Here is a 25592-nt window from a genome sequence, read left to right as displayed (position 1 = left end):
AAACCCGTAACTTCGAAAACCATGTCGAGACAATTCCAGCTTCCAAGGCCACATCAATCAACTTTTTATTCAGACGCATATCTCCTACTCAAGCAGCCGCTCCCCCTTCATCAACAACGAGCTGGTCAACCCCACGCCGCCCGCTACCAACGGAACTATAAATGCTCTCTGTATGGCGCCCGTGATGGCCCGGATAGCGGCGTCTCTCAGATCCCCATTAAGGTTCTGAAACAACGGACTCTGAGCCCTAGCCACCGCTCCGTGGATCTCCGCCTGGCTGAAGCCATGTCCATCTAGGACTTCATTCAAGTTATGCACGGCCGTAGACTGGAACACCTGCCCGGCAATGACGAGACAGATGACCGTGGCGCCAATCTGGGCCGCGTTTTGCAGATTGATGGCGCTGAAGATATCCGCCGGGGGAACTTTGAGACTGGCAAAGGCGTAGCCCAACCGCATGGTGATGCCGGTGCCCACGGCCATTAGGATGCTGAAGCCGTAGGTCAGCGCCGTCGGGGTGTCGGTTGACAACAGGGCGACGAGTAATCCCGCGGCCAGCGTCATTAGTGTGCCTGAGATCAGACACAGCGGCATGTAGTACTGCACCTTGGGTAGTGCCCAGCCGGTGGCCAGGTTGCAAGTGATGGTGACTAGTAGGTAGGGGAGGAGCCGGACGGCGGCCATCAGTGAGCTATCGTTCTGCGTGAACTGGAAGTAGATGGGGATGTAGTAGGTGGTAAAGAACATGCCGGTATTGGCGCAGGTGGTTGTGATGTAGAGCAGGATCTGTGTACGCGAGCGCAGCAGATGGCCCGGAAAGGACCGCGTCGCGGCCGTGGTGAAGATGCATAAGTATTGCTGCAGGGCGTAGGCGGCAAGGAGCATTACGAAGACAACGATCAAGGCGATTGTGCGCCCATCACCCCACGCCCACATGCCACCGGCCGAGATGAACCCCATGGCAAATGCTACCCCCATACCTGCGCTGAGGACGAAGCCCACGTAGTCGAGCCTCACGAAGCGGTTGCGCAAGCTCTCACCCGCCCCTGGATGAATGGAAGGCAAATAGAAGAGGTAGACGGGGGCCGTAACAGCGCCGATGATAAGGTTGATGTAGAACCCCCATCGCCAGGTGGCCGACGAGTCGGAGAAGCCAACCCCGACGACAGGTCCGAGAATGGCGCCCAATCCCCATACAAAGCCCGTGCCCGTGAGATAGGTGCCGCGCTCCTGCCGTGTCGTCATGGCCGAGAAGTGATTTCAGCCGCCCAGGTAGATGCCCGTACCGCCGGCACCAGCAAACACCCGGCCTACGATCAGTGTGTTCATAGTGGGCGCAGCGCCGCAGAGTACCGAGCCGGCCTGGAAGAACACGATGCCGGCGATATAGAGGTACTTCATGCTGAAGGTCGTGTAGAGGAACCCGTAGGGCACGATGACGGCCACCGATCCTAGCGGGAAACCGGCCCCAATCCAGGCCAACTGGGAGACTTCGGAGAAGGTCTCGGTGACGGGCCCCTGCATGTCAGCAGCGATAGTCGTGTCCAGGCCATACATCAAGGCCGAGAGGTAGAGCGCGGCGCAGATGAGAAACCAGCGGAAGCCGGTGATCTTGCGGAGATCCTCCTCGGTGGCGCAGATGTTGCCCTGTCCACCCGTCTTTTCTTTGCTTGCAGAGAAAAACGAAGAGACTTGCGGCACAGGGGGCGCAATGGTCGGCAGTTGGGCATCGGAGGCTTCCAGGTCTGTTTTCATGCGGCCAGAAGCAGAGGATGTCGGAGGCTCCATGGCACTAGGGGATGACTTAGACTCTTAGAAGCAGCGTTCTGGGGAGGAAGTTAAAGCGTTAGGCCTGTCTCAAGTAAATAGAGCCTCCAGCGTATTCACGACTGAGGAATTCTTCATCTGCATTTGATTCACTCAGCGGACATACCGGGTATGTTATACCATTTACCCCAACGAGTGCCGGACGACTCCAATGATTATATCCGTTAAAACCGACTGATGAGAACTGAATCACAATCATCGCATAGTAGACTCAAAGATTGTCAAGAGCCAAAACTCAAGGCGTGCGGCGGACTTTAGTGCAGATAACACCGCAGCGTGTGGTTAACCCGATATTCATCGGCCGAAGTAAATCAGACCCACAGAGTATCGGACATGGTCCAGCGCGATTCAGGTCCCTTGGCGGTGGATACAGTGGTGAAACAACTGTAGTTTGGAAGAGGTCTTGGAGACCGGTTGACGCCTTTGGAACGTAGATGTGACCCTGTTCATGATCAATGATTGATGTTGGTGACGATTTAAATCGGATAGGTTCTGGTAGTCTGCGTAGGGACCTACCGTACATAGCGCGGGCCAAGTGCGGGAACTTACCAGTACCTAGCCGATATCTAGGTACTGCTGGTAAGAATACCTGGTCATGTGGCCACCTCTGGGCTTCGGGGCCTTCCAAAGGTCAACAGCAGATTCTGACAGCCATGGACTCGAGAGCGAACGGCAACTCCTAAGATCTAGAGCCGCGCTGAAAGTTTGAGAATCGCCAGATAGTGCCCTGAGTATGGAATAAATCAGCAATGGGACCCTACCATCTAGACGAGCTGAGTGACATAGCGATGGAGATCGCGGTACAGACAGATATCGCCTATGAACTACGCGAAGGCCACCGAAGCGACCAAGTGCCATGCGAGATCTCGACTGTCTCATAGAGACCACCCTGTGGTCTGTTTATAGTGCTATTGACAAACCGCATACTTGCGAAGAGGGCATGGCACGTAATCTTGCAGAGACCACCAAAGCGCAAATAAATGCCATGAATTTCATTCTCGACGACCATCCTACCCCGTCGCGATATTTCGGCCGATTCGGAGATTACTTTCGAGACAAATATGAGAAAACCGGAAACATAGATGAGCTGGACGCAGCTATCGATTTCTATCACCGGGCCATTACAGCAGACCCCAGCTCCGCATGTTTCCTGGACAATCTTGAAGTCTCGCCCTTTGACAAATATGACATTGTGGCTTCCACGACCAGAGACGAATCCTTTCTCACTGAGGCAATCGAGATAGGAGAAAAATTTCTCAATATTCTACCTTTGGAGCACCCGAGTCGAGTGGAAGCGTTGTGTAATCTCGGAGATCGATTTGCAGACCGATACTCGAGGCTAGGTGCAATGAATGACCTTGATCATTCCATCGGCTGTATTCAGAAAGCGCTTGACCAGACGTCACTGGGTCTTCCAGATCGTGACAAGCTTTTGAACAGTCTCAGTGCTCGGTACAAACAGAAATACAGGAAAACCGACAACGCTTCATTCCTCGAGAAGGCAATAAACTTGGGGCGCCGCGCAATAGAGACAGCAGAAGTGGATGACGCAATACTCTTGACTAACTTGGCTCGTGCTCTCTTTGAGAGATATAGCAAGGTGAGACAAACGGCTGACCTCGAAGAAGGCATCTCTCTAGAAAGAAGGTCACTGCAAGCAACCGGACAGGATAATCCAGAGCGAGGAATGCAGTTGAACAACCTCGCGCTTCGATTGTTCGATCTATGGTTGGTGACAAGACGGCTTTCGCATCTCGACGAATCTATCCAACTAGGTCGAGAAGCCCTCGATGCCACGGGCAAAGATGCTCAAGGCTGGATAATCTACTCGACCGACCTGGCAACTGTTTTCCATCAGAGGTACAGCTCTACCGGATCAAACACAGACCTTGAAGAAGCCATTTCTTTACTTCAGTCCGCGTTGCGCAAGAAACCCCGAGAGATCCGTGCCCGCATAAGAGCCGGGCAGTTACTAGTACGTTACTACGCGCTGCAGGAGAATTGGCAGCAGGGTTACAAGGCCTCTGTAGCAGTTACCGAGCTGATACGGGAGATGGTGGCAGACACTAGGTCGCTTGACTTCTCAGATAACCAGCATCTGCTCGGCGAGATATCGGGATTTGCATCTGACGCGGCTGCAATTGCTTCGAATGCCGATGTAAAAGCACCAGAGGCCCTGAGGTTGCTTGAAGCATGCCGTGGTGTGGTTGCTGCATCGTTCCACGAGCTGCGTGCGGATATACCAGTGGACCTAGAACAGGCACATCCTGACTTGGCTGAGCAATTCGTCAATCTCCGAGCGAATCTCGAATTGTCAGATACACGCAATGTTGCTTCCAGTGACGAGAATGATGGGGACCCCTCGCAAGTGTCATATCATTCCCTTTTCAAGAACAACACTATGTTCAGTGAATGGATCAAGGAGATCCGGGACCAGCCTGGATTCCAGGACTTTCTCAGCGCCCCTGACGAGGATAAAATGCGCCTGGGTGCACAGAAAGGACCTATTGTTGTTATCAACTTGAGTGTCTACCGGTGCGATGCAATCATCATTACGGAGCATGAGATATTTTGTTTGGCTCTACCGAAGTTGACCTGGGAAGACGCTCAAAAGAACCGAGCAGTGGGCTTTCTGAAAAGTCCCAGGGCTCTCGAATGGATGTGGGATACTATCGCGAGTCCAGTACTGGAAGCACTGGGCTTCACACAACCTCATGATCCCGGAATTGGCAATTGGCCTCATCTATGGTGGATTCCGACTGGGCCGCTAAGCAGATTTCCTCTTCACGCTGCTGGATATCATGAGCGAGGCACGTTTGAGACTGTTCTTGACCGAGTCATGTCGTCGTACAGTTCGTCCGTCAGGGCAATCATACAAGGCCGCCAATACCCAGTCAGACCGGTGCTTTCAGGGCCTGCAGTCCTCGTTGCGATTGAGGACTGCGGCCTACCCTTTGCAAAGCAAGAGATCGAGCAACTCCAGGAGCTGTGTGAATCAAGGAATCTCAGCACCGTTAAGCCAGGCCAATACAAACAGGACGTTCTATCCCATCTACCCGGATGCAGCATCTTCCACTTTGCTGGACACGGCCACACTAACATCAACCCCTTGAAAAGTCACCTACTACTCACAGATGACAGAAACAATCCGCTGACAGTCGCCAACCTATTAGGCCTGAATCTCCGAAAGAACCCACCCTTCCTTGCGTATTTATCCGCGTGCGAGACAGGACAGGTCAGGGACCCCAAGTTCACAGATGAAAGCCTCCACCTGATCAGTGCCTTTCAGCTAGCTGGGTTTCGGCATGTTATCGGCACACTCTGGGAGGTTAATGATGAGATTTCTGCCCGTATGGCCGCTAGGGCGTACCGGAACATGGTCGACGGTGAGATGATAGATGAAGCGGCCTGTCGAGGGCTTCATGAGGCGACTAGATACCTGCGTTATCGCTGGCTGGAGGCTGAACTTACGGCCAGACAGAAACGCAGGGCTTCAAAGGGTAGAAAGGCTTCTCCAAGGGCAAAGGAGGTGACAAGAGAGATCGTTCCGGAGGATTTGAGTGCTGTCCCTAGCGAAGGAGAGATACTAAGGGATGTAAATTTGATGGAAAGCGATGAAGAAGGTGAAGAGGACAGAGCACAGCCGCTTTGGGTTCCTTATGTTCACTATGGAGTCTAGAGTACTCTTGAATATATAATGTGCATATGGCAGTTCAGGCTTGCCGGGGCACCATCTTGGGAGGGTATTTAGAACCTTTAACATTATTTCTCCGCGATACTAGATTCCTAGTCTCCTATGTCAGCGCATTATACCGCTGGGCCATAAAAACTAATTGGCTATGAAGCCTGTCCTTATATACCAACATCCTATACAGAGATGCCTTTATTTAGTATTATTTAGCGCCTAAGACTTTGCCCTCTACGCCATTTATTAGCGCTCTTGAAGCGGAAATATCGGTTTTCTTACCGTAAGCTAGGAGCTCGGATACCCACCGAGGCAGGAACCTGCCTACTCCACCAAGCCTCCTTCTTTTCCTCTGTCAGCCTCAGCCTCCCACGGTGCTAGCAGCCTAGCACTCCACGGATTCAGAGAAAGCCTCAAATTTATACCTCTTGTGATTCTCGGATGTCACCGACAGGATCACGTCCGATGATGCATTCCAATGGCCGAAAACGTCGGGTCACCACCTGCGTCCCTTGCTACAAGCGAAAACAAAAGGTACGAAGTTGAACCGAGCGATCAGAGGAGAAGTGTGGCTGATACTATCTTTTCCACGATGAGTAGTGTAACCGCCAACATCCGTGCAATCATTGTACCCGACGTCGAAGACCGGAGGAGTGTCTTTATAGTTCCTCTTCGGCGGAGCCTGGCCCCCGCGCTGATAAGGCGCAGGATCGGCTATTGGGAGCAGCACAATCAGAGAGGAGTCGAGTTGATGAGTCGAGTTCTTTCGCCCTGGGCGAGACCCATGGGCGTTCATTCAGCCCACGCTCCGCTCTCGCCCAGTCGTTTGGCTACTTCGAGGACAGCAGCTGCAACACTATGGCGTTGCTCCGGCGGGTAAGGTCATCATTTTTTGAGGTTGCGGTAGATACCGCGGGTATGTCTTGACTAAACTAGGCTGTTCGTGTAGTGGGATGGCGAGAAACATGGTGATAGCCAGGGCAGCGAAATAAGTGCGTCGACCCACCTCTTCCAGAACATCGAGTGCGATCTCGACCGAATGCCAAGTCGACAAGTCCTTGATTTTCTCGTTCAGTATTTCGTATATAAACTAAATTTGTATGTGATTTCTCAGTGCTCGTCTGTCACAGCGGAGATTTGCTAATTGAACTCTCCGCCAGGATGAAACAGGTGATCCATGCCCCCAGCTTCCTATCACGGTATCAGCAATGGTGGACCAAAGATCGACCGTTATCGGTGCATGACGTCGAGTTTGCTGTCCTGATCCTCCGTATCAGCGCGTACGCTGCACAGTTTCTCCCATCTTCTTGCCATACTATAGATAGTATCGGCGGGCTCTTTCTCGCCGACATCCGTAACACTTGCAGTGATGTGAGCTATAGTCTTGCCCAAGCCTGTCTGTCTCTAGACTGGAAAGGCTCGCTAGTACGAGTTCAGCACAACCTATACCTAGCCCTCAAGTACTCGTGCGAAGGCAGAACAGACAAATTCTGGGAGGGAATTGCCGCGTCCAGTCGCGCGGCCCAAAAAGCGGGCATTCACGCCGAGGCGCCTTTTTCGGGCTCGAATAACACGCATAATTTGGAGAGGGAAATAGAGCGGCGGACGCTCTGTAGTCTTTACGTCCTTGACAGCCATCTGTCCCGGCAGCTGGACCGGGTCCCTTTTCTTCCGGACAACCTGGTGGCAGAGGCCCTTCCCCGGCTGCGTCTCGTGCCAGATATCGGCACTGACCGAACCGCACCGGAGCTCTTCACCGAGCGGCTCATGCAAGTACAGCTCGGCCGATTTTGGCGCAGCTTCGGCCCACGGCGAAATGTCGAGTACGATCCCTTGCAGAACGAGCAGCGATACGACAAATTCTGCGCTGAATATCTACCAACGCTGCCTCCTGCGTTTGCGCTGGAGCCGAATACCCAGTGGGACACTAATGAACGCAAGTTACCAATGCAGCGACAGCTCCTGCACATCGCCATCTTCGATTCCATCTGCTGGAATTTCCGCCCGTTGCTACTGCTCCAGCCGACCCAGATTGCCAGCCTTGCCCCATACAAACAGGTGCTGCTGCAGTCACAAAAAAGGCGGCTCGCCCTGGCAGCCCTCAAGGTACTGGAGGCCGTTACAGCCCTGCACACTATGTTTGGCGGTTCCCACACGCGTTTTGCCGCTATTATCTTCAACACCTTTGAGGCTGCCGTACTGCTGCTCGGTCTCTGCTGCCACGCCGACTTTCCCTTTGGCCATGGGGAGGAGGATACGGTGCTTCTCGGCGTCAAAACTGGCTCGTTGCTAGACCTGCTGGAGCTGGATGGGGATGCTAGACAAATGGCGTTGACGGAACCCCTAAACCCTAACTGGATGTTCGATTCAATCCCCTCTATGGCGCAGGATGGCTCGTACGAGGGACTACAGGAGTCACAGTTGAACCTTGCTGCGCCCTGGGTCTTTGGTGACCCTCTTTTGTAATATAAGATGTATGAACGAGTCATTCTGGCCTCTCTGTTGGAGTACAAGAAGTGGCCTGTTCACAACTGGCTTTTATGGTCCGGCGAGGTGATAACATGTCTCACAGCATATTGGTCGCCCTGATCCGAGATTAGACTTATACACCATGTCGAGCTATAATTTCTAGTCTATAATAGTCGTGACATTAGACTTCGGGGTCAGAACATTGAGCAATCACACGTGAATGTGTAACTGCGTCGAGACTCTAGGCGTGTTAGCAAGTAAATATTGACCATCATATAAAAACAGCCATTTGACATCTACAGTCACCACTGTCGCCTACGCAAGGATCCTCTTCAACAACGGATCCTTACCCAACCTCTCAAACTCCCCACCCCCAGCCCTCAGCGTAACCGCCACCTCCCAATCCACCAACTCCCCTGTCTCCCCATCCCCACCCCTCGTCCTTTTCGGAAGCATAATACAAGCACCCGGCATCAACGAAAAACCAGACTCAAAGTCCTCTATATATCCCAACTTAGGTCCAAAATCCAGCGTGTACACCTTCAGATGCCGCCAGCTTGTCATTACCACGTCCGCGGGTTTCCCTTCAAGCCCGTACCAGTTTCCGTGCTCTGCTACAGCGGCGCAGACGCTTCTCGTGAGGGTGGAGTTCATGTTTGATACAACCTTCGTGCGGAGGTCCAGCGAGAGCTGCGTTAGGGATAGGAGGTCGGTGTGGTTTGAGGGGGTGTTGATGTTGATGTTCTTGGTATGACCGTTTTCGGCGGTCGGAGGGGGCGTGAGACTGGGGATGCGGTTCCAGACGGGGTAGACCATGTTGCCGAGGTATGTTTCTGGCAGAGGAGGAGTAACCCGGTGTCGGAGGTCCGCGACCAAGATGTGCGATGGTGTATCTGTCTGGATTCGGTCGGGGTGCATGGTTCTGTTGATGGAGATGCCGAGTGCGGCGGTGATGATGTCGTTTGAGGAGAAGGGGATGGAGGAGGGAGAGGGAGAGGGAGAGGGGGCGTCAGAGCCCGATGCGGAAGAAGTATAGAACTGGGGAAGCAGCCTGGTGCACAGAGCCTTCAGGTCCGCAACTTTCTTCGCGCTGAATGTGAGACGCGACGTTGAGGATGTCAAAGACAGCGCGGACTCCATGGCGCCCCATTGGTCGGTCGTTAGGTTCGAGTCGAATGCCGACGGGCCGAGTTCTAGGGAGTGGTCTAGATGTGTCTGGCACTGTGATGGTAATGCCCAGGATGAGACTTCGCCGCGGTGCGCTATAGCTTCTCTTCTGATGGTCTGAGTAGTCGGCGTCTGCGCTGACTCCGTTGAGCCCCTCGCTGCAGCACAGCGACACTCGCTCAGCGTTTGTAGCATCATTCCAGCACCGGAGCCGTCAAAGACCGTGTGGCAGAACGACATGACCAGAGCAATCTTGGAAGGAAAGATATTGGCCTGGAAGCGCAGGACAAGTCGCTGCTGTGATGCTGGAACGAACAATGGCAGCGCAAGATATTCCCGTGTCGGATGCATGCGAAACGCTTGATCATCTCCAAAATGCTTTATTGTGAGCATGGCGACTTCGTGAGGTGGTGTTTGAGGCGGGTGTACGAAAGCTCGGGTGTCGGGTTTCGTATGGATAACAACGTCGCCTGCGAGCCAGGGGATTTCCTCAACGGGCTTGTCAAGCCCTTTACGCAGGGTGTCGACGGCGGTATTTGAATCATTGCTGTCGAAATAGAGCATGTATGGGAGGTAGATCTTCGCCGTTATGTGGTCTAGAGGCGTGAGGCCTATGGGCTCGAAAAATTGTGCCATACTGTAGAATTGTTGGTAGAGGAAGACCATCCGGCTCTGGGAAACGCATCTGCGAAGGGCAGTATGGGCGAGACGACCATCAGAGGTATCCCCCATCAACCACTTACAGAGTAGCCAGACCGCATATCAAGTGGCGCTCTACCTAAGTCAATCGGCCAAGCCCACCGATACATCCACAATGGAGAAGGATGAGAATCTCTGGCCCCGGCCAAATTAGGGATCCCCTAGCCTCTTGTATTATCTCCACTGTCACCCGCTAGTGCAAGAGATATGGCACCTCTTAGGCTTAGGCGCGGGTATAATCCTCTCCTGGCTCTCGCTCGCCACGCTATCCACAATGGTCATCCTCCTGGGCAGAATGTTTCGCTTCCAGCGCGGCTGGATGCTTAGTTCGTAGCCATCTGAGCGCCCAGCGCCACTGGCATACTCATGGCTACGAGATCTGTCTTTCTGACTACTTCGTAATGCGGGAATGAATCTGAATAAGATTCTCAACGATGGAAGCGAACCGGTAATTAAGCCGAGCGCAAACTCGGTGTTCATAAGAATAAGCGGGATGGCGCCGGCATCTGGAAGAACGTTGATTAGTGTTGTGAACGACGACTAAGTGGACGACGGCAAGCAGCGCTTACAGCTAAATCAGTGGTGTCCTTCTGGTATCTTAAGAGGGGAATCCGTGCTAGGCCAGCGGAACAGGGGATGAAACCTAGTATCCGGTTAGCTTTGAATGCGCGATCGAGGAATGTCTAGTAAGGATACCGAGTGCAAAAAGTCCCATGATAACCAGACGACGCTGAAGTGGCATCTGGAGTTTCCAGATCGTCGGCATCGGCATGACGATAATCACAACATCAATTATGAACATCAAAGATTGCCTGGTAAAGCTGGATCTTCATCAATGCATCTGGCGTGAAGCAATCGTAATCCGCCAGTGACTTATCCCAGGCTGCTCTAACCGGCCTGCATTGGAAGATCAGAGGGAACTCCCCGGACATGGTCATCACAATCATGAAGATAATCATGTCAACGCCAATGCGACGAATAATCCTGGTCGGGAAGACTCTCATTATGAAGACTGTGAGGCTGGATTTAACCGCCAGAGCGACGAAAAGGTAGGAGGACAGAGATATGTATACTATCTGAACGAGCACAACTAGCACTTTGCCCCTTTTTGAGGCAAATATTCGGGTGCTCTGTACGTATTACATAGTTTCCAGCTTATCCTCTGGGATTGTTGCTTTGTGATACCCGACGCCATAGAAGGTGATGACTATCGAGAGGATTGCGTATAGGAGCACGAATATCTGGCAATTGAAATGAGGACATGGTCACAAAAGCAATAAGGGAACGGACCAAGGCAATAATCACGAGACGAGGAAGTCATCGAGGCCGAATGAGTTGGTGACGAACTTGCGAATGAAGAGCTGCACTGGTCAACCGCGAATTGAAGATATAGACACTCAGCATTAACGTACCCTCGTCGTGCAAACCACCAACGCCACGAGTCCTACTGTTGCAGTGATTCCCTTGATAGTGTGTATCATGCCCGGGGGATGCGATGGCAGCTCGGTCGGCGGGCCAATGACGGCAAACATTTTGTTCCTTAAGCTCTGGTTGATCTTAGTGCTCCTGACGTAGGGTGTAAAGAGATGCTCTCGAGAATCTGGCGGGAATCTCGACCGGCATCAGCGCCTCTAGTCCCAAAATCATGGAAACTCATGGTTGATATCGATTGTTGCGATTTTGCCGCCAAACAATGGGCTAGTTGCTCGCCTGCAGACTCTGACGGGGACTGCATGGCTTCGATGAGTCCGTCGTGTGGAATAAAACCGATCGCCAGGCTTGTCCTTATGCAGTTAGCCCTAGCGGCGCCTGCCACTGCATTTGCATAGGCCAATACGTCAACATTGGCCCCATCGCCGGCCCACATGGCGCCACGACGGCTCATGCCGTATCCCCGTCAGACAAGAGTTCGGGGTGGGATTGAATGCAAGGCGTACTTTTGTGAGCCGAGGTGGCGTGGACGAAAGCGCGCGAGCAGGAGTTATACCCAACCCACCCAATAACGACGGAGGTGTGCCTCGCTTATAGCACTAGTCTATCTGGCATTGGTTTCTAAATGAGTTGACAGATGACAGGTCATCTCGTGCCATCCTGGCATATGCAACGACGGCTTGAATAGCGCCTAGCCCTAGAATAGGCAATGCACTTGCCGGATAGTTGATACAAAGAAGCGTCCAACTCAGGAGCCTCGTCTCTCTCAAACACCGGTCGTGCCGTCTTCCCCGGTCCATGTCCATAGTTCGCTTGGTTGAAAGCAGGCGGAAGACTTGGAGATAAGCCGTCCTACCCCTAGAGGCATAGGCTTATTCAGGGCCCGTCCGCCGGCAAGGGACTTGTAGTCATTCTTGACCTCCACTCGGCGAGTAACTCCGAGGCTCTAGCAAGTCCGCGGTTAGTCAATGAAACGGAGCTATACCAGAACATAGTATAGCGTATCGCACGAAAGAAATAAAAATAAGTTAACATCGAGGATCTACCCAAAGTTGACACCTCACATTACTCACAGCCGCGATGACCGTACTCAACTCTGACAGGCCGCTTCCCACTGTTTTCATCACAGGATGCAGCGAGGGCGGCATTGGATCAGCCCTGGTGGAAGCCTTCTACGAGCGAGGCTTTCACGTTTTCGCGACGGCACGTTCGCTGTCCAAGATGAATCATCTGAAGCAATTGTCGAATAAGACATTGTTAGAGCTTGATATTGAGTCTCAGACCAGCATCGATGCCGCCCTGAAGGCAGTGATCACCCATACGGACGGCACCGGGAAGCTGGACTACCTAGTCAATAATGCAGGGCTGAACCTGAACTGTCCAGCTCTGGATACAGACTTAGCGTACGCGAAGAAGATCTTTGATGTCAATTTCTGGGGAATGGTCAACGTCACGCACACCTTTATGCCACTGTTGATCGCTTCGAAGGGGACGGTTGTAAACAACGCTTCCCTGGCGGGAATTGTGCACGTACCCTGGGGAGGTAATGTTTTCTTAATCCCTCTGTCTGACCCGGCACTGACCGAGCTAGCTTTTTACAATGCCTCCAAAGCGGCTGTTCGAATGTACGGCGAGTCACTTCGGCTTGAGGTCGCCCCGCTGGGCGTCAAGGTGGTCACCGTCATGACCGGGCTTGTGGCAACCAAGATTTTCGAGAACGCTCCTCATGAGGAGTTGCCCGAAAGCTCATACTACACCGCGGCCGGTCCGCAGATAGCAGAGCTGGCAAGCGGCGCAAAACATGCGGCTTCGTGGATGCCGGCGAATGTGTATGCGAACAAGGTGGTTGATGATGTGCTCCGAGGTTGTAATGGGATGACTTGGAGAGGAGGAGCCACGTTTCTTGGATGGCTTATCTATTCGTACCTTCCCACCTGGTTGACAGTAAGTCTCGGACTCAACCCTAGTAACATGCTGAATACTAACTATGCCGGATGAAGGACCGTGGAATCAGCTTGAATACCGGCCTAGAGAAGCTGTGAATATACTTTCTGACCGCATATAATGTACTTTAGATGCGAAATGGACTCACTTTCTGACCAGCCTGACATCTTCTAGATTATGGCGGGTTCGACTGAGAACGTGCTGATCCACTTTTGATTGTTCACGAGCGCGCAGGACAGTGGCATGGTCTTGTGTTGAATTGTCCTGAATGATAATCTGCTAATCCTCCAAGATCCTTCATTGTTGCCTCCATCATGACGGACGTATCGGAAATAGAGTCATAACGGAGCTTGTCGGAGTTAACAACGATCTGCTCCGAATAGGTGGAAATCTTACCATCTAGTATAAAGCCCTAGCATCCTCCAACGAAGAAGACACCAGCTTACTCAAAACGACGAATACAACTTACAGCAATCATGTCGGCCCAATCACTGTTTAGGTCGGTTGCCAGACCGATCATTACCCTTGAAGAACATTTCCTTTCCCGTACCGCTCTCGCATCGCCAAATGCGCTCAACGAGAAAATGCGAGCCATCCCTGGGCTTTTCGACGGTTTCACCGAGCTTGGTCCAAGGCGCATTGCGGATATGGACGCCGGGCAGGTGACGATGCAGGTTATTTCTCACGGACCTGGTGACCTGTCACCCTCCCAATGCCGGGACACCAATAATCAGCTTGCAGAGGCCGTGCGCGCTTATCCAAGTAGATTTGCCGGTTTCGCTGAGTTGCCGATGGATGAACCACAGGAAGCTGCAACGGAACTCCGACGGATGTGCTCAGGCGCCTTCGATGGGGTTCGCTTTGTCGGAGCGTTAGTGGACAGCCATACTGAAAGTGGATTGTACTATGACGGACCCGAATTTGACGTACTTTGGGACGAGGCGACGAAGCTGGACGTGCCAATTTATATCCACCCAACATGGCCCACTCAGCAACTCTTCAAAGCGTACAAGTTTCCCAGGGTGCCCGAGGATGTGAATGCGGCTATCCTCTCATTTGGATTCGGCTGGCATAGCGATGTGGCTGTCCATATTTTGCGTCTTTACGCATCGGGCGTGTTTGATCGGTTCCCAAACTTGAAAATCATCATCGGACACATGGGCGAGATGATACCGTATATGTTGCAAAGGATCGAACGGGTTTCATCACGATGGGGAAAGCAAAGGTCGTTCCGGGAGGTGTGGGATAATAATCTGTGGTTGACGACGAGTGGTAATTGGGCGCTGGATCCGCTGGCTTGTATACTGCGCAACACGAAGCACGACAGAATCATGTACAGCGTGGACTATCCGTTTGCGAAGAGCGCTGACGGGCTGAAGTGGCTGGAAGAGCTGGAGGAGAGCGGCATGGTGACTGCAGAGGTGTTGGAGGGGATTTGCTGGAAGAATGCGGCTCGATTGCTGAAGTTGAATGTCGACCAGGCTTCATGATGTCTCAAGTTAGAAAATCCTATCACTCCACTATTTAAGTGGTATCAAGCAGATGAAGTGCCCAACATACGGAGATTTTGAGATGAGAATTATCGAAGACAATAGGTAAATATGGAAATTAAACCATTATGGTGAGGTAACGAGACTGGAAAGAGCGTGCAGTTGTTGTAGGCCAGGGGTAGCTACCTGGTCGAGGTACATAAACTCTGGGGTATAGTACAAGCAGGTTATTTGAATTGATTACCTTATTACCTTACTTTGAAAGATCCTCGGTTTATTGGTTATTAAGTGCGTGCTAATGTTGTGCAATGGTCTCTTTGAGAGACTCTAATGTGCTGCTGCCGGGGCCTGTCTCGGCTGGTCTTTGTCCGTTCGAAGGTTTCGTTCGAGGGTGCTTTGAGCGGAGTAGTTAGAATGGTTCCGACAAGGGATAAGAAAAAGAATTATATTCGCTGGCCTCCTATGAAAGATTGAGATTCAAGGAGCCATTTGAGACGATGACGTTGGAGGCAGGGCTCGCCGCGTTGTCGGGCGCACTCTTGCTGCCTTAGAACTGCGGCTTCGATGTCAACAGTCAATCCTCAGCCCAGAAGGCTTACCCTGGGATAATGCTCAATTATCAAATAATGGAGCTAAAGCACAACAAATGCTAGACTGAGTTCGATGGACACAAGCCGTCTAGCGTGTTTGGCGAGACATGACCGCGGCCGCCAACGACAATTTCCCCTTTCTTCTTCCACTACTCCAGAATGGCACTGCTGCCATTCATCGGGCGACCAATATCTCGCACAGTCACCAAACCACAGTCATATAGACATGTTGCCAGTCTGTCGTAGATACGCAGAAGTTGCACCCACAGCCGCTGCAGATCAAATACGATGATAGAGGAGAACATAAGAGAAAATTCGCCAATCTGCTCAACAATTTGGGAGAACAAGATATACACACCGAGATATCTGCGCGCCTGATGCCCAAACCAGACAAATCACGTTCTACTCGTGATTTCGAGGGCTGCATCGGGGAAATTCCACCTCCCGTTGACCTTCCGCTACAAACGTTGAAGAAGCTTGAGCAGGCAATCACTGAAGCAGGCTTTCAAGGAGACTGGGAGAGGACTGCAGTTCTTGATACTCTCCTTGTTTCCTTGTCTCCATATCTGAAGACATTGGTGGTTTTCCCTCCTTATTGGGAATACCCAGAACATTACAAGCACCGATGTGGAGGAGCGGCGTCTGAGTATAGCCCGCTACCGAGATACATATTTAGGGACCTTTTACTAGGTCTCAGTGTCACTGGAAAGTGTGAACCATTTCTGCAGAACGTGCGAACGGTCGAATTTGAGCCGGGAGGTATATTCATTGACCCGAGATGATTCGATGCTCTCGATATCTATGCATCTCTCAATCTTGTCCGACAACTCCCTACCATTGAGACCATTATCTTCGAGGCTTTTATCGAGGACGGAAGCGGAATCAGTATGGCAATGGTATACATTGTCCGCCACCACGACAGTCCGCGAACTATACCAGAATCTACATGAAACACACGGATCTTTGCAACCACACTTACTGTGCGGCCATTGATTCTACGAAACGGCTATATGAGCTTGTCATCTCCGCTGGCGGCCGCAGTTGTCCTGGGGTAACGATTTACACCTCTGAGTTCTACGCCGTTTATCCGGAACTCATTTTCGATTCCCTTCTTGCCCACCGAGACTGCCTTCAATATCTCGATCTCGACTTCGAAAAGAACGTAGACTTATCGAAGCTCTTTGACCCGACCACGACATGGTTCAAGATAGACGATGAGTGGTGGCCGAACCTTCCGTACCAGCGGGAATTGCCATCACCCCCAGAAACTCTTGCAGAGGTCCTCCAGGGCAAGTCTTTCCGGGAATTCACGCGACTGAAGCACCGGGGTATTGGCGTCCATCAGCTCTACTTTTGGCGCGCGGCATTGGGAATACCAAAATGGTAGACGATATCTCACTGGCCGATGGACTCCCGTCCAATCTCGAGTCTCTCCGTATTTATGGCTACAAGAAGGGCGATCCGCTGGTGTATATGCAAGACCTTAAAATGGACTACCATATAGCTAAGCTCATGGAAGAGAAGGAGACAAAGCTGCCGCATTTGATGCGAGTAGAAGGGGTGGAGGAGTATATCCCCAATGCTGAAGTGGTCCCAGATGCTGGTGATAATCCGCACCTACTGTGGGAACGGAAGTATCTCGAGGAGGACTGGGTCGAGCTAGCGCTACCTCAACCTTGCAGCGCGGCCAGTTGCTCTTGATGTATATTATTAGTCTCTCCTTCGCTGACCTTACATATAGTAGACCAATTACTTACCGGCAGTCAGCCGTCAAGAACGAAGTTGGGACATCAAAATATAGTGTTGGCCACAACCATGCTCTATAGCCCTGGAGGATGAAGTATTTAAGTTGGTGGCCGACCCTGGACAATGACGGCAGCCCACCTTTTGCGGACTCATACCCCGCTTCTGTACAACATGCACAAACAACACCAATTCCATCTCCTTTCCTTCTTCAACCTTTTTAGCAAATCTAGTGAAACATAAAAGTCGCAGTTTACAATGCCTCTCAAGTGTGATTCCACATCAGCTATCTACGCCCTAGTCCTCCTGGTGCGTTAGCTATCCACTGACAACTATTTCTCCAGCTACTAAATATTTTTCAACAGGCCTCAGTCATATCCCTAGTCCTCGGAGCGTACGTCCTCACATTCCATTGAAAATCAACTCGATTCCCAGCTAATAAACACAGACTCTCCTGGGCCCGCACAACAGCCCTCCACCTCCCCTTCCCAACCTGGATCCCGGCAACAACAACCCTCGTAACCCCCCTCGCGCTCATAACAATCCTAACCTACCGCTTCCTCATCACCAACACACCCCAAACCCAAACAAACCGGTTTCAACTACCCATCCTAGCCCCGTTCCTCTCACACATCCACACAATCCTCCTCACGACGCTGGCGACGCTGGCGCTCTCCTACCTCTCCCCCGCCGAGATTCTCTCCTGCCACCTCGAAACCCAATGGCAGACGTTCTTCGCGCAGAAAGACGCACACGCCATCCGCTCAATCCAAGACCGGTTCCAGTGCTGCGGGTTACGGAGTATCCATGACCGCGCGTGGCCGTTCAAGGATCGGACTCATAGGGATAATGCGTGCGAGCTGCAGCTGGGATATAGACGTGCTTGTTTTGCGCCGTGGACTGCATCGCAGAGGAGTGTCTCGTGGATGGCGTTTGCGGCTGTTTTGGGGGGGTTGATTGTTAAGGTTTGTTGATTCGCTGGAGTTACCGGATGTTTTTGCATATAGGCGAGCTAATTGGTTGATGTAGATTGCCTTCGCACAGCTTTCGGCTCGCAGGGCGAGTTGGATGGAGTCACGGTTTCAGGCGAATGGGCGCAATCCGCAGCGTCTTGCGGGCCCGGCGCTTGAGGAGGGGGATGGAGATGCTGGGGATGAGGGGGAGGCTAGACGGACGATGCTGCCGCATTCTAGGTCTGGGCAGGAGAATGTGTGGGATGTCGATTGAGGATGACCTTGCGACAAGATTTCAGGATAAGAGACGACAGGTTTCTCCAAATCAGATGACTGACCACGGCCATTAAAGTTCTTTACATTTTATTTTTATGTTATTGAACGGCAACTAGGTAGAAAGTGCCTATGGGATAAGTTCAAGACGAAGCTTCTCAAGTTTCATTACTTGTTCCCCAGACCATTAAATCTTGTGACCCCCAATTTCAATATCACATATGCTCTTCCTGAAATTCAATATCCATCTAGATCATACCCAGGCTCTCAAGTCCCGCAAATCCCGCCTCCAAAGGAAAGACCCGCAAGACCACAGCCCTAAAACCAACGCCACTTCATCCCCAAGCGCTGAAAATAAGTAAACAACGCACGCTTCGGCACATAGCCCGCATATATACTCTGCCACCCCGCCGCAAACGATCCCTCAATGGGTCCCAGCTCCCCAAATCCAAGAATCTCAAGCATCCAGGGCGTCAACACAGCCAAGATACCCAGCGCAATAAGCGTCGCGTAAACGGGGTGCTCGGTGCTGAAGTCAATAGCGGCATCTTTGGCCTGGGCTAGAGCGTCGGATGCTGCCTTTGCCATCTTCGCGCCGGCTTTTATGGCGTTTTCGAGGCCGTGCAGGGTGGCTTTGGCGATGGCTTCGGTCCAGCCTGTGGTGGAGATTTCGTCGTTGAGCTCTTTGTGCAGGGTGTAGGGGCAGTCAGCGTTTAGGATTTTGGTGACGATGTCCGATGCAATACTTTCGGGCGAGCGCGAGGTAGTGGTGTTGATAATATTGGTTGTGAGGGGAGTTTTTGCTCCGAAGATGCAGTCGAGGATCGGCTGGAGGAGGGACATTTTGACGAGATGAGATGGTTTATTTTTGTTCCTCGATAACTTTTTTGCTTTGAAGGATATGAGAAGAGGTAGCTGAGACGCAAAAGTTTGGGTGTAAGAATGAGAAAGTTGTGTTTTGTGGGGTTCTCAACCCGAGCTGGAGGTACGTAGCCCAACAAACGGCGCAGACCCAGCAAGCGCCGTAGGACCAACAACTGCCGCAGCTCTAAACAGCAACCACCAATAACACCCCAGTTTCTAAATCAGCTAAAACGTGGCTGAGGCCATCCTTCCTGGCATTTTTGCACCTGAACCAACCATTCGAACCTCCCCAGCTCGCAAGGCTCTCACTCTTTCAGCCTGAGCAATTGCATTCATTTCACTACCAACACCCTCGTCCTAAGCCCGCCATGCAATGCACTGAAGCTGTCCCGTTGGCTCCTCGCCGCAACCCCCTTCGAAGATGCCGAACTGTCCGCAGGAAGCACAAGTCTTCCACAACGACATCGAAACGTCAAGTGCAACGGCTCCGACTGCTCGAGGGGGAAATCATAAGGTCGATCAGGACAATCTTACAGCTCACTGCCCAGATCAGGGCGGTGCGGAAAGATCTGGACACTCGCAGAAGCGACAAGCGTGAGCAACGGAAGGTGTAAGCGTTCTGCCATTGTGGAAATCTAAAATTTACTGATCACCAATCAGCCGGAGCCGCCGTTTTCATTTTAAGCGCTTGGTTACGATTTCCGCCGGCCAATCCTAGGCGCTAACGGTTGCTTTGACGCATCTCGAGGTTGACAACGGGTTTGAAGCGTCTGGCACTAAAGGCAAGGGGGTTTGGTATGGGACATTGTCGGGGGGGGGGGGGGGGGGGGGGGGGGGGGCGGGGGGGCCGGTGCGGCTTGGTGCATGCGTCTAGACGCTATTGTGGAATGTTGGATGCGAGTTTATTGTCTGCCAGGGGAGATTATCGCCTCCGTTCTTTTGTGTTTTGCTTGGAAACTGACATACTCGTGGTAGAGAACGAGACAGGTACAAGAAATGTAAGATGTGTATAATATGGTGTCGGAATAATGGACGAAAGACAAAAGTTCACAAATGCAGACATGCTTCTGGGTCGCCCGCACCTTCTAACTTGGACTATTAAAAAGGAAACCCGATCACGAGGTAGGTTCTACGTCTTCATTGGCTTGTTGGAAGGACAGGAATGCGAAGATACTGAGGCCGATTAATCGTCCGAGAAGGCTATTCACTACCACCATATTGGGTTGATACGTATAGAAAGAACTCGGGAAAGTACGACCAGAGTCGCAAGGCCAAGGTAAGCTGCGCTGCCTCATCAATCTACAGTGTTTATCTTTGTTGCGAAGAGATTGTATTGTTGCTTGGGTATACGTTTACAGCGACTTCAAATCATGCCAAAGCTAACGTTCATTAAATACCTACACGGATGAGGTTATTCTTCGCCAAAAGCACAAAACGCAGCGCCCTAACCGCCCACGTTATCCAATCACAGAGCAGCAGCCTCTTTCTTGAACTGTTCCGCAACGGCCACATAGCTTCCACTGTGCACCTCCCAAAGCAAACCCGGTCCAACGGGTTTCCAACCGAGCTGTTCAACAGCCTTGCAATTTGACGCACGGTTGCGGATACTGAGGAACCCAGCCAAAAACGGGCCCCAACGCGCAACCGCGTCAGCTGGGGTAATGGAGCGAGTGGGCACTCCAACAAGCTCACTAATCGCAGTCGCCATGGCCTTGTAAGTCGTGGTTGTATGGCCTGTTCCGTTGAAGATGTCTCCAGGCTTCGCGTGCTTGACAGCGAGGAGGTACAGCTGCGCAGCGTCATCGACGTACACATCCGAGAAGCAGTACTCGCCATCGCCAATGTACACCGACTCGCCGGATTTGATCGCGAACTTGATAAGTTGCGCTGCGAAACCGTTGGCGTTCCCACGGCCGTAGACGTACTGCGGGAGACGAAGGGACACGACACGGATACCCTTTTCGACATACGAGAGAGCATGTCTCTCTGAGACGTCACGGTTTGTGAGAAAGTGATCAGCTAGAGGGGCCGATTCGTCCGTCTCGCCGCCATTGGGGTCAGCTGCGACGTTCGCTGAGCCGTGGGTAACGACAAGGGGCTTGCCGGTTCCCTCAAGGCCTTTGGCAAGTGCGGTGACAGCGGCGATGTCAGTTTCAACGAGCTGTTGGTAGGGCTTGGAGAAGTCATGGTCGAACGCGAGGTGCAGGACAATGTCGGCGTTTCTGCTCTCCTCTGTGAGGAGCTCGGCATTAGTGAGGTCGCCGCGAACCGGAGTTGCGCCGAGAGACTTGAGCAAAGCATCTCCTGCGTCACGGCGAGAAAGACCACGGACGCTATATCCTTCCTTGACGGCGAGTTCTGTGACCAGGCGACCAATGTACCCAGTTGCGCCGGTGACAAACACCTTTTGAGACATGGTGGTGAAGTGGTGCAGGGGAATGGAGAATAAAGCACAGGAACCGAAAATCTGATGAGAGGTGTATACTCAACATCTCTGCGAGAGGGGAGCGCATGGTCTTATAAACAATCGCCATGGTGTTGCACGGCAGCACAAAGCGCGGGCAGTGAATGCTTCCTGGAGCCACCGGCCGGAGATTACGGACTTATTTCGCACCCCGGTGACACTCTTAATTCCGCCATTATCACTCGGAGTACGACCCAATTCCGGTTGGAGTTACGATATCATACGTCTTTTCCATGAACAAGGTCGATATTGATGCTGGGGGTGACATGTGCTCATTCCCTGCTTAACTCCGCAACCATCGGATACCGACTGCGCATAACGACCTTATATCGATTTGCGATCAATGCATTGGATTTGATGGACTAGCCACGGATTACTGCCTCAGCAGTATCTGTAGAGGACTTACTTCAAACTCTCTGGTCCATGGCATCTATCATCAAGTATTCAATCAAACGGGCTCTATATCGCAACTCCCCGTTCTACACAACGGTTTTCCAACTGTTGGATATAAATAGTCAGTCCATCCATTACCATTAACATCGGAAATCCAAATCCCGATAAGCCCAACGAGCTGCCTCACTAACATTCATCCTCATACTACTGTCTTCAGAGTTTGCAAATGGTACTGATCACGTATGCCCCCCAGAAACTCTTCGCATATGCCGTTAGACAGACAATCAATATATTGAAGGCTTGTTCTTATAACAACTTCCCTACAAGCTTGCCTTATTGGTTTATTTTCTTTTTAATCTAGCCATCTGTAGTATGATCTTTGGAGAAACGCATTCAGAAGTCCTACTGAGTATCTGTTGACACATAGACAATCTCTAGTTGTTTGTAGACCTCTGCAATTTGTTACTGTTAACACCCTGCTAGAACATAAAGGCCGATAAGGAATTCGCCAATCCTTATAATACAAGAGAGGGATAACAGAGGAATAATAATTAATGAGAGCACTCGGCAGTGGTCGTAAAAGTGTGTTTGGTGCGTAATTCCCAGAAGGATGTCCGCGCACCCGAGCAACACTCTTCATCACTTCTCCTCACTCCTGAAACTATTTCATAAATTTCTTTAACTCTTGCCCACATTCCTCGATACGTCTTTATTTTCTCAACTCCTTCTGCTTCAAGCCTTCCTCGGCATAGCTCAGCCTGGACCTTTTTGTGTCTTATTCATCAATACGCTCTTGCTCTTTGTTGTTCTTCGTCCCCACTGGTGACATCTGACGGCACTTCCAGCAGAATGTCGCTACAGGTCCTCAGCAATGAGATCCTGAACCTCATCGTTTCCCATCTCTCCGACACCCAAGATTGAATGGACCGGGACTCAGAACCACGTGTGCCCAAGTCCAGCCAGAGCCTTTGGGCCACCGAACCATACAACACACCGCGCAGTCAGAAACTCTCGCGGTACGCAGCTGTCTCAAAGAGCTGGCAATTCGTTGTTGAGCGTTATATATTTGCGGCTTTTAAGGTCAGCAGCAATAACTTCGTGCTCTTCAGGCAGATCTTCGACACACGCCCGGAGCGCAAGAAGCTGGTCAAAGAGCTTTTCTACCAGATTGACCTACCGACCTACCGCAAGATTCGAGAGAACTGCTTCGAGCGACCAAGCGAACATCAGGCAAACATAACCGCTTTTGCAAGAGGACTCAAGGAGCTCTGGGCCGAGCTGTCTCTTTGGGACCATGACCAAGGTCCGGTGGGAATGCGCCTAGTTCTTTCCGCCAAGGCAAGCATATCTGGGGAACAAAACCCATTTGCTGAAGAGTCACGAGTAGATCGTTGGTCGTACCCGGAGCATAGCCTCACCTTGCCCGGGGGCGTGGACATTGGAATGCCTACACTTCCTAACCTGCCTCGCATCACCTCACTGCACTTCTCTTGTACTGGTCGACGCATCCACCCGACTACCGTTGGTACGATTCTCAACACTTTGCCCAACATTCGGTACTTGACTCTTGTTATATTTCCGGTAATCCAACGCTGACACAAGGCTCTTGCGGCGGAGCATCGGAATGCTTTAGCACAGGCGTTGGAGGCACCTACACTGCATGCTCTTGAAACCCTTCACATCGAGATGAGAAAAGAGACGCCGCAAAACCACAGTTATCAGACTGCGTTAGCTCATGACCCAAACTATCCACACGGCGACTCTCTGAACCGGGCAATATTCAAACTAGCGCAGCGGAGGCTTCGAAAGCTATATCTTGGTGAGACGTGGCCTATTTCTCCCGCTTTATGGGGGGTATGTGATAGCATCAATGAAAGCGTTCTCGCCCACTTGAAGGTCATCCACGTTGATTTCCCACTCATCACCTACGATGGTTGATGGTTATACACCGGTATACCCGATGAAGCCGATGTGTGGGGAGCTCTCAGTCCGCAGTCTCCGCTGCTGGACCCCGGATCGGATCCAGACTCTAGTTCTCTCTTTAACCCCAAAGACGCAAAGAAAATCTACCCCGGTTGCCACAACTTGGAAGAGGATGGAGATCATCCAGGACACTTGTGGAGAGTGCAACCAGATCCTGAGATGTTTCACCCGATCCTCGCACCAATGGCGAATGCGGTGCTGAGAATGCCAAACCTGGAGCATCTGAGACTGAGACTGGCACCAAGTGCGGATATGTGTGGCACGGGAGGATCCATTGAATTGATGGAGTGGGTAAGAGATTTCGACATCTGTCTCAACTACTTGCATGGTGAGCATCTGACACCCATTCTGCCGCTATGCTACCGAGGCGTCGGGCAGCCTGAGAAACCGAAGTGGATTGTTGAGTCTCGACTGCAAGAAGCCTGGAACATTCCGGAAGACGTCCAGGACATTATGAAGCGAGCCGTTGGAGGGGACGGTGAGATCATCATGCTCGACCCTTAGTAACGCAGACTGTCGGGCAAGATATGGCTCATCTGGATTATTTTGATTTTACAGCGAGGTCTGAGATTAGCGCCTTCCCCTAGGGGTTTGATACCTTCAAAACACGAAGAACTCATATCTATGCGCGTTTCCGGACATTCATGGCGTTGCCCATCTCCGAAGGGCTCGTTTGTTCTTGCCATGCTTCGCAATCTATCATTCAGCAGCCCTGATACATTATCAACTGATACAATGCTCTTTTTGTGTGGTGAGTGAATAGGTTGCTTGTCTTTTTTCTTCCCCCATCTTGTACGGATTTCCAACATTTTTTCTTTATTTTTCGCATTGCTGAATGTTCGTGTATAATATCTCGCATGTGCGGGAACTAAAAAGTGTCTGCGTCTATGTCATGTCATCTATCTCTTTCCCTGTTCATTTTCCTTCATCTCGTCTTGAGCTGGGCGTTTCAGTCCCGGCCTAATCAGAAGTTATATGTTCATCAATCAAAGTCATTGCTTGTTATCCAAGCCTATTCTCTCCCCAGGCCAACTCGTCGGCGCCATTGTAAAAGAGCACATTGTCCCCGTTCCCGTCCCCTCCGGTCCAAGAGCATAATAGCTGAGCGTATCATACCCCCCACCTACTCGTACCCATGAGGATTAGCCCCCAGCCGCAAATAAAACAGATCAAACACCACACATCAAAAGTTTCTCAGCAGGGGAACCATACACTCATCAACCGGATACCCTGGACACCGCAAATGACAAGCCCGGCCATCCACTTCATCCCACGAATCCGGGAAAATACTACCGCAGTAGCACTCTGTGTTATTGGTAAGCGTCAGTATTGTGTCACCGCGCTGTGTACATTGCGTCCTGCACAATCCGACGGATTGGAAGACTGAGCGGCTGGTGTGTGTGAGGGTGTCGGAGTGTAGATAGCAGCCGAGGTAGTGCTGGGCTTGAGTTGTGGATGCTGTGATCAGGAGGAGGGGTAGGGTGGCCTTGAGGGGGCTCATTGTGTTGGATGTGCTCGAGGGATGAAGATGTAGGTCGGTGAGACTGGGCTTTGCTGAGGACCGCAGATGTGACGTAGCTTGTGCGGGGCGGGATTGGGGGCAGGATTGACGTTCGC

At 51.7% G+C, this 25592-nt stretch overlaps 16 protein-coding genes across 16 annotated transcripts; 10 read left to right on the top strand and 6 right to left on the bottom strand.

Moving 5' to 3' along the window:
• Window positions 1–84: 84 nt before the first annotated feature.
• BDW74DRAFT_174443 (uncharacterized protein) lies at window positions 85–1788 on the bottom strand (the record flags this gene model as incomplete). Its single annotated transcript, XM_073728038.1, has 2 exons — window positions 85–1230; window positions 1315–1788. The coding sequence occupies 2 exons, from the start codon at window positions 1786–1788 to the stop codon at window positions 85–87; spliced, it is 1620 nt and encodes a 539-aa protein (XP_073587970.1).
• Window positions 1789–2683: 895 nt separating this feature from the next.
• Window positions 2684–5506, top strand: BDW74DRAFT_174442 (CHAT domain-containing protein; the record flags this gene model as incomplete). The annotated part of the gene is made up of 1 exon (XM_073728037.1): window positions 2684–5506. The coding sequence occupies one exon, from the start codon at window positions 2684–2686 to the stop codon at window positions 5504–5506; it is 2823 nt and encodes a 940-aa protein (XP_073587969.1).
• Window positions 5507–5932: 426 nt separating this feature from the next.
• Window positions 5933–6477, top strand: BDW74DRAFT_146228 (uncharacterized protein). The gene is made up of 2 exons (XM_073723308.1): window positions 5933–6046; window positions 6113–6477. Exons 1-2 carry the CDS (start codon window positions 5954–5956, stop codon window positions 6437–6439), a joined length of 420 nt encoding a protein of 139 aa, XP_073587968.1. The 5' UTR covers window positions 5933–5953; the 3' UTR covers window positions 6440–6477.
• A 79-nt stretch (window positions 6478–6556) lies between these two features.
• Window positions 6557–8311, top strand: BDW74DRAFT_79038 (fungal specific transcription factor domain-containing protein). Its single transcript, XM_073733740.1, has one exon. It carries the CDS (start codon window positions 6674–6676, stop codon window positions 7976–7978), a length of 1305 nt encoding a protein of 434 aa, XP_073587967.1. The 5' UTR covers window positions 6557–6673; the 3' UTR covers window positions 7979–8311.
• On the bottom strand, window positions 8297–9784 carry BDW74DRAFT_174440 (uncharacterized protein; the record flags this gene model as incomplete). The annotated part of the gene is made up of 1 exon (XM_073728036.1): window positions 8297–9784. One exon carries the CDS (start codon window positions 9782–9784, stop codon window positions 8297–8299), a length of 1488 nt encoding a protein of 495 aa, XP_073587966.1.
• Window positions 9785–11148: 1364 nt separating this feature from the next.
• BDW74DRAFT_174439 (uncharacterized protein) lies at window positions 11149–11379 on the bottom strand (the record flags this gene model as incomplete). Its single annotated transcript, XM_073728035.1, has 2 exons — window positions 11149–11208; window positions 11260–11379. 2 exons carry the CDS (start codon window positions 11377–11379, stop codon window positions 11149–11151), a joined length of 180 nt encoding a protein of 59 aa, XP_073587965.1.
• Window positions 11380–11808: 429 nt separating this feature from the next.
• BDW74DRAFT_146225 (uncharacterized protein) lies at window positions 11809–12262 on the bottom strand. Its single transcript, XM_073723307.1, has one exon. The coding sequence runs from the start codon at window positions 12082–12084 to the stop codon at window positions 11878–11880; it is 207 nt and encodes a 68-aa protein (XP_073587964.1). The 5' UTR covers window positions 12085–12262; the 3' UTR covers window positions 11809–11877.
• Window positions 12263–12358: 96 nt separating this feature from the next.
• Window positions 12359–13320, top strand: BDW74DRAFT_174438 (SDR family oxidoreductase; the record flags this gene model as incomplete). The annotated part of the gene is made up of 3 exons (XM_073728034.1): window positions 12359–12821; window positions 12870–13222; window positions 13279–13320. 3 exons carry the CDS (start codon window positions 12359–12361, stop codon window positions 13318–13320), a joined length of 858 nt encoding a protein of 285 aa, XP_073587963.1.
• Window positions 13321–13440: 120 nt separating this feature from the next.
• BDW74DRAFT_146222 (amidohydrolase family protein) lies at window positions 13441–15140 on the top strand. Its single transcript, XM_073723306.1, has 2 exons — window positions 13441–13571; window positions 13619–15140. Exon 2 carries the CDS (start codon window positions 13699–13701, stop codon window positions 14710–14712), a length of 1014 nt encoding a protein of 337 aa, XP_073587962.1. The 5' UTR covers window positions 13441–13571; window positions 13619–13698; the 3' UTR covers window positions 14713–15140.
• A 1108-nt stretch (window positions 15141–16248) lies between these two features.
• On the top strand, window positions 16249–17003 carry BDW74DRAFT_174436 (uncharacterized protein; the record flags this gene model as incomplete). The annotated part of the gene is made up of 2 exons (XM_073728033.1): window positions 16249–16630; window positions 16690–17003. The coding sequence occupies 2 exons, from the start codon at window positions 16249–16251 to the stop codon at window positions 17001–17003; spliced, it is 696 nt and encodes a 231-aa protein (XP_073587961.1).
• A 300-nt stretch (window positions 17004–17303) lies between these two features.
• BDW74DRAFT_174435 (uncharacterized protein) lies at window positions 17304–18272 on the top strand (the record flags this gene model as incomplete). Its single annotated transcript, XM_073728032.1, has 4 exons — window positions 17304–17354; window positions 17411–17439; window positions 17494–18010; window positions 18075–18272. The coding sequence occupies 4 exons, from the start codon at window positions 17304–17306 to the stop codon at window positions 18270–18272; spliced, it is 795 nt and encodes a 264-aa protein (XP_073587960.1).
• On the bottom strand, window positions 18253–19281 carry BDW74DRAFT_146219 (interferon alpha-inducible IFI6/IFI27 family protein). Its single transcript, XM_073723305.1, has one exon. The coding sequence runs from the start codon at window positions 19112–19114 to the stop codon at window positions 18590–18592; it is 525 nt and encodes a 174-aa protein (XP_073587959.1). The 5' UTR covers window positions 19115–19281; the 3' UTR covers window positions 18253–18589.
• A 28-nt stretch (window positions 19282–19309) lies between these two features.
• On the top strand, window positions 19310–19942 carry BDW74DRAFT_79009 (uncharacterized protein). Its single transcript, XM_073733739.1, has 2 exons — window positions 19310–19745; window positions 19796–19942. The coding sequence occupies exons 1-2, from the start codon at window positions 19504–19506 to the stop codon at window positions 19851–19853; spliced, it is 300 nt and encodes a 99-aa protein (XP_073587958.1). The 5' UTR covers window positions 19310–19503; the 3' UTR covers window positions 19854–19942.
• Window positions 19943–20492: 550 nt separating this feature from the next.
• On the bottom strand, window positions 20493–22262 carry BDW74DRAFT_146217 (uncharacterized protein). Its single transcript, XM_073723304.1, has one exon. It carries the CDS (start codon window positions 21549–21551, stop codon window positions 20601–20603), a length of 951 nt encoding a protein of 316 aa, XP_073587957.1. The 5' UTR covers window positions 21552–22262; the 3' UTR covers window positions 20493–20600.
• Window positions 22263–22913: 651 nt separating this feature from the next.
• BDW74DRAFT_174432 (uncharacterized protein) lies at window positions 22914–23588 on the top strand (the record flags this gene model as incomplete). The annotated part of the gene is made up of 1 exon (XM_073728031.1): window positions 22914–23588. One exon carries the CDS (start codon window positions 22914–22916, stop codon window positions 23586–23588), a length of 675 nt encoding a protein of 224 aa, XP_073587956.1.
• A 1180-nt stretch (window positions 23589–24768) lies between these two features.
• Window positions 24769–25475, top strand: BDW74DRAFT_146215 (uncharacterized protein). Its single transcript, XM_073723303.1, has 2 exons — window positions 24769–25098; window positions 25188–25475. Exons 1-2 carry the CDS (start codon window positions 24863–24865, stop codon window positions 25360–25362), a joined length of 411 nt encoding a protein of 136 aa, XP_073587955.1. The 5' UTR covers window positions 24769–24862; the 3' UTR covers window positions 25363–25475.
• Window positions 25476–25592: the final 117 nt, after the last annotated feature.

Source organism: Aspergillus multicolor (assembly GCF_047715735.1).
Source record: "Aspergillus multicolor strain CBS 133.54 unplaced genomic scaffold BDW74scaffold_3, whole genome shotgun sequence".
NCBI lineage: Eukaryota > Fungi > Ascomycota > Eurotiomycetes > Eurotiales > Aspergillaceae > Aspergillus > Aspergillus multicolor.
Note: the sequence above shows the minus strand (reverse complement) of the source record. Positions and strands in the feature narration are given on the sequence as shown.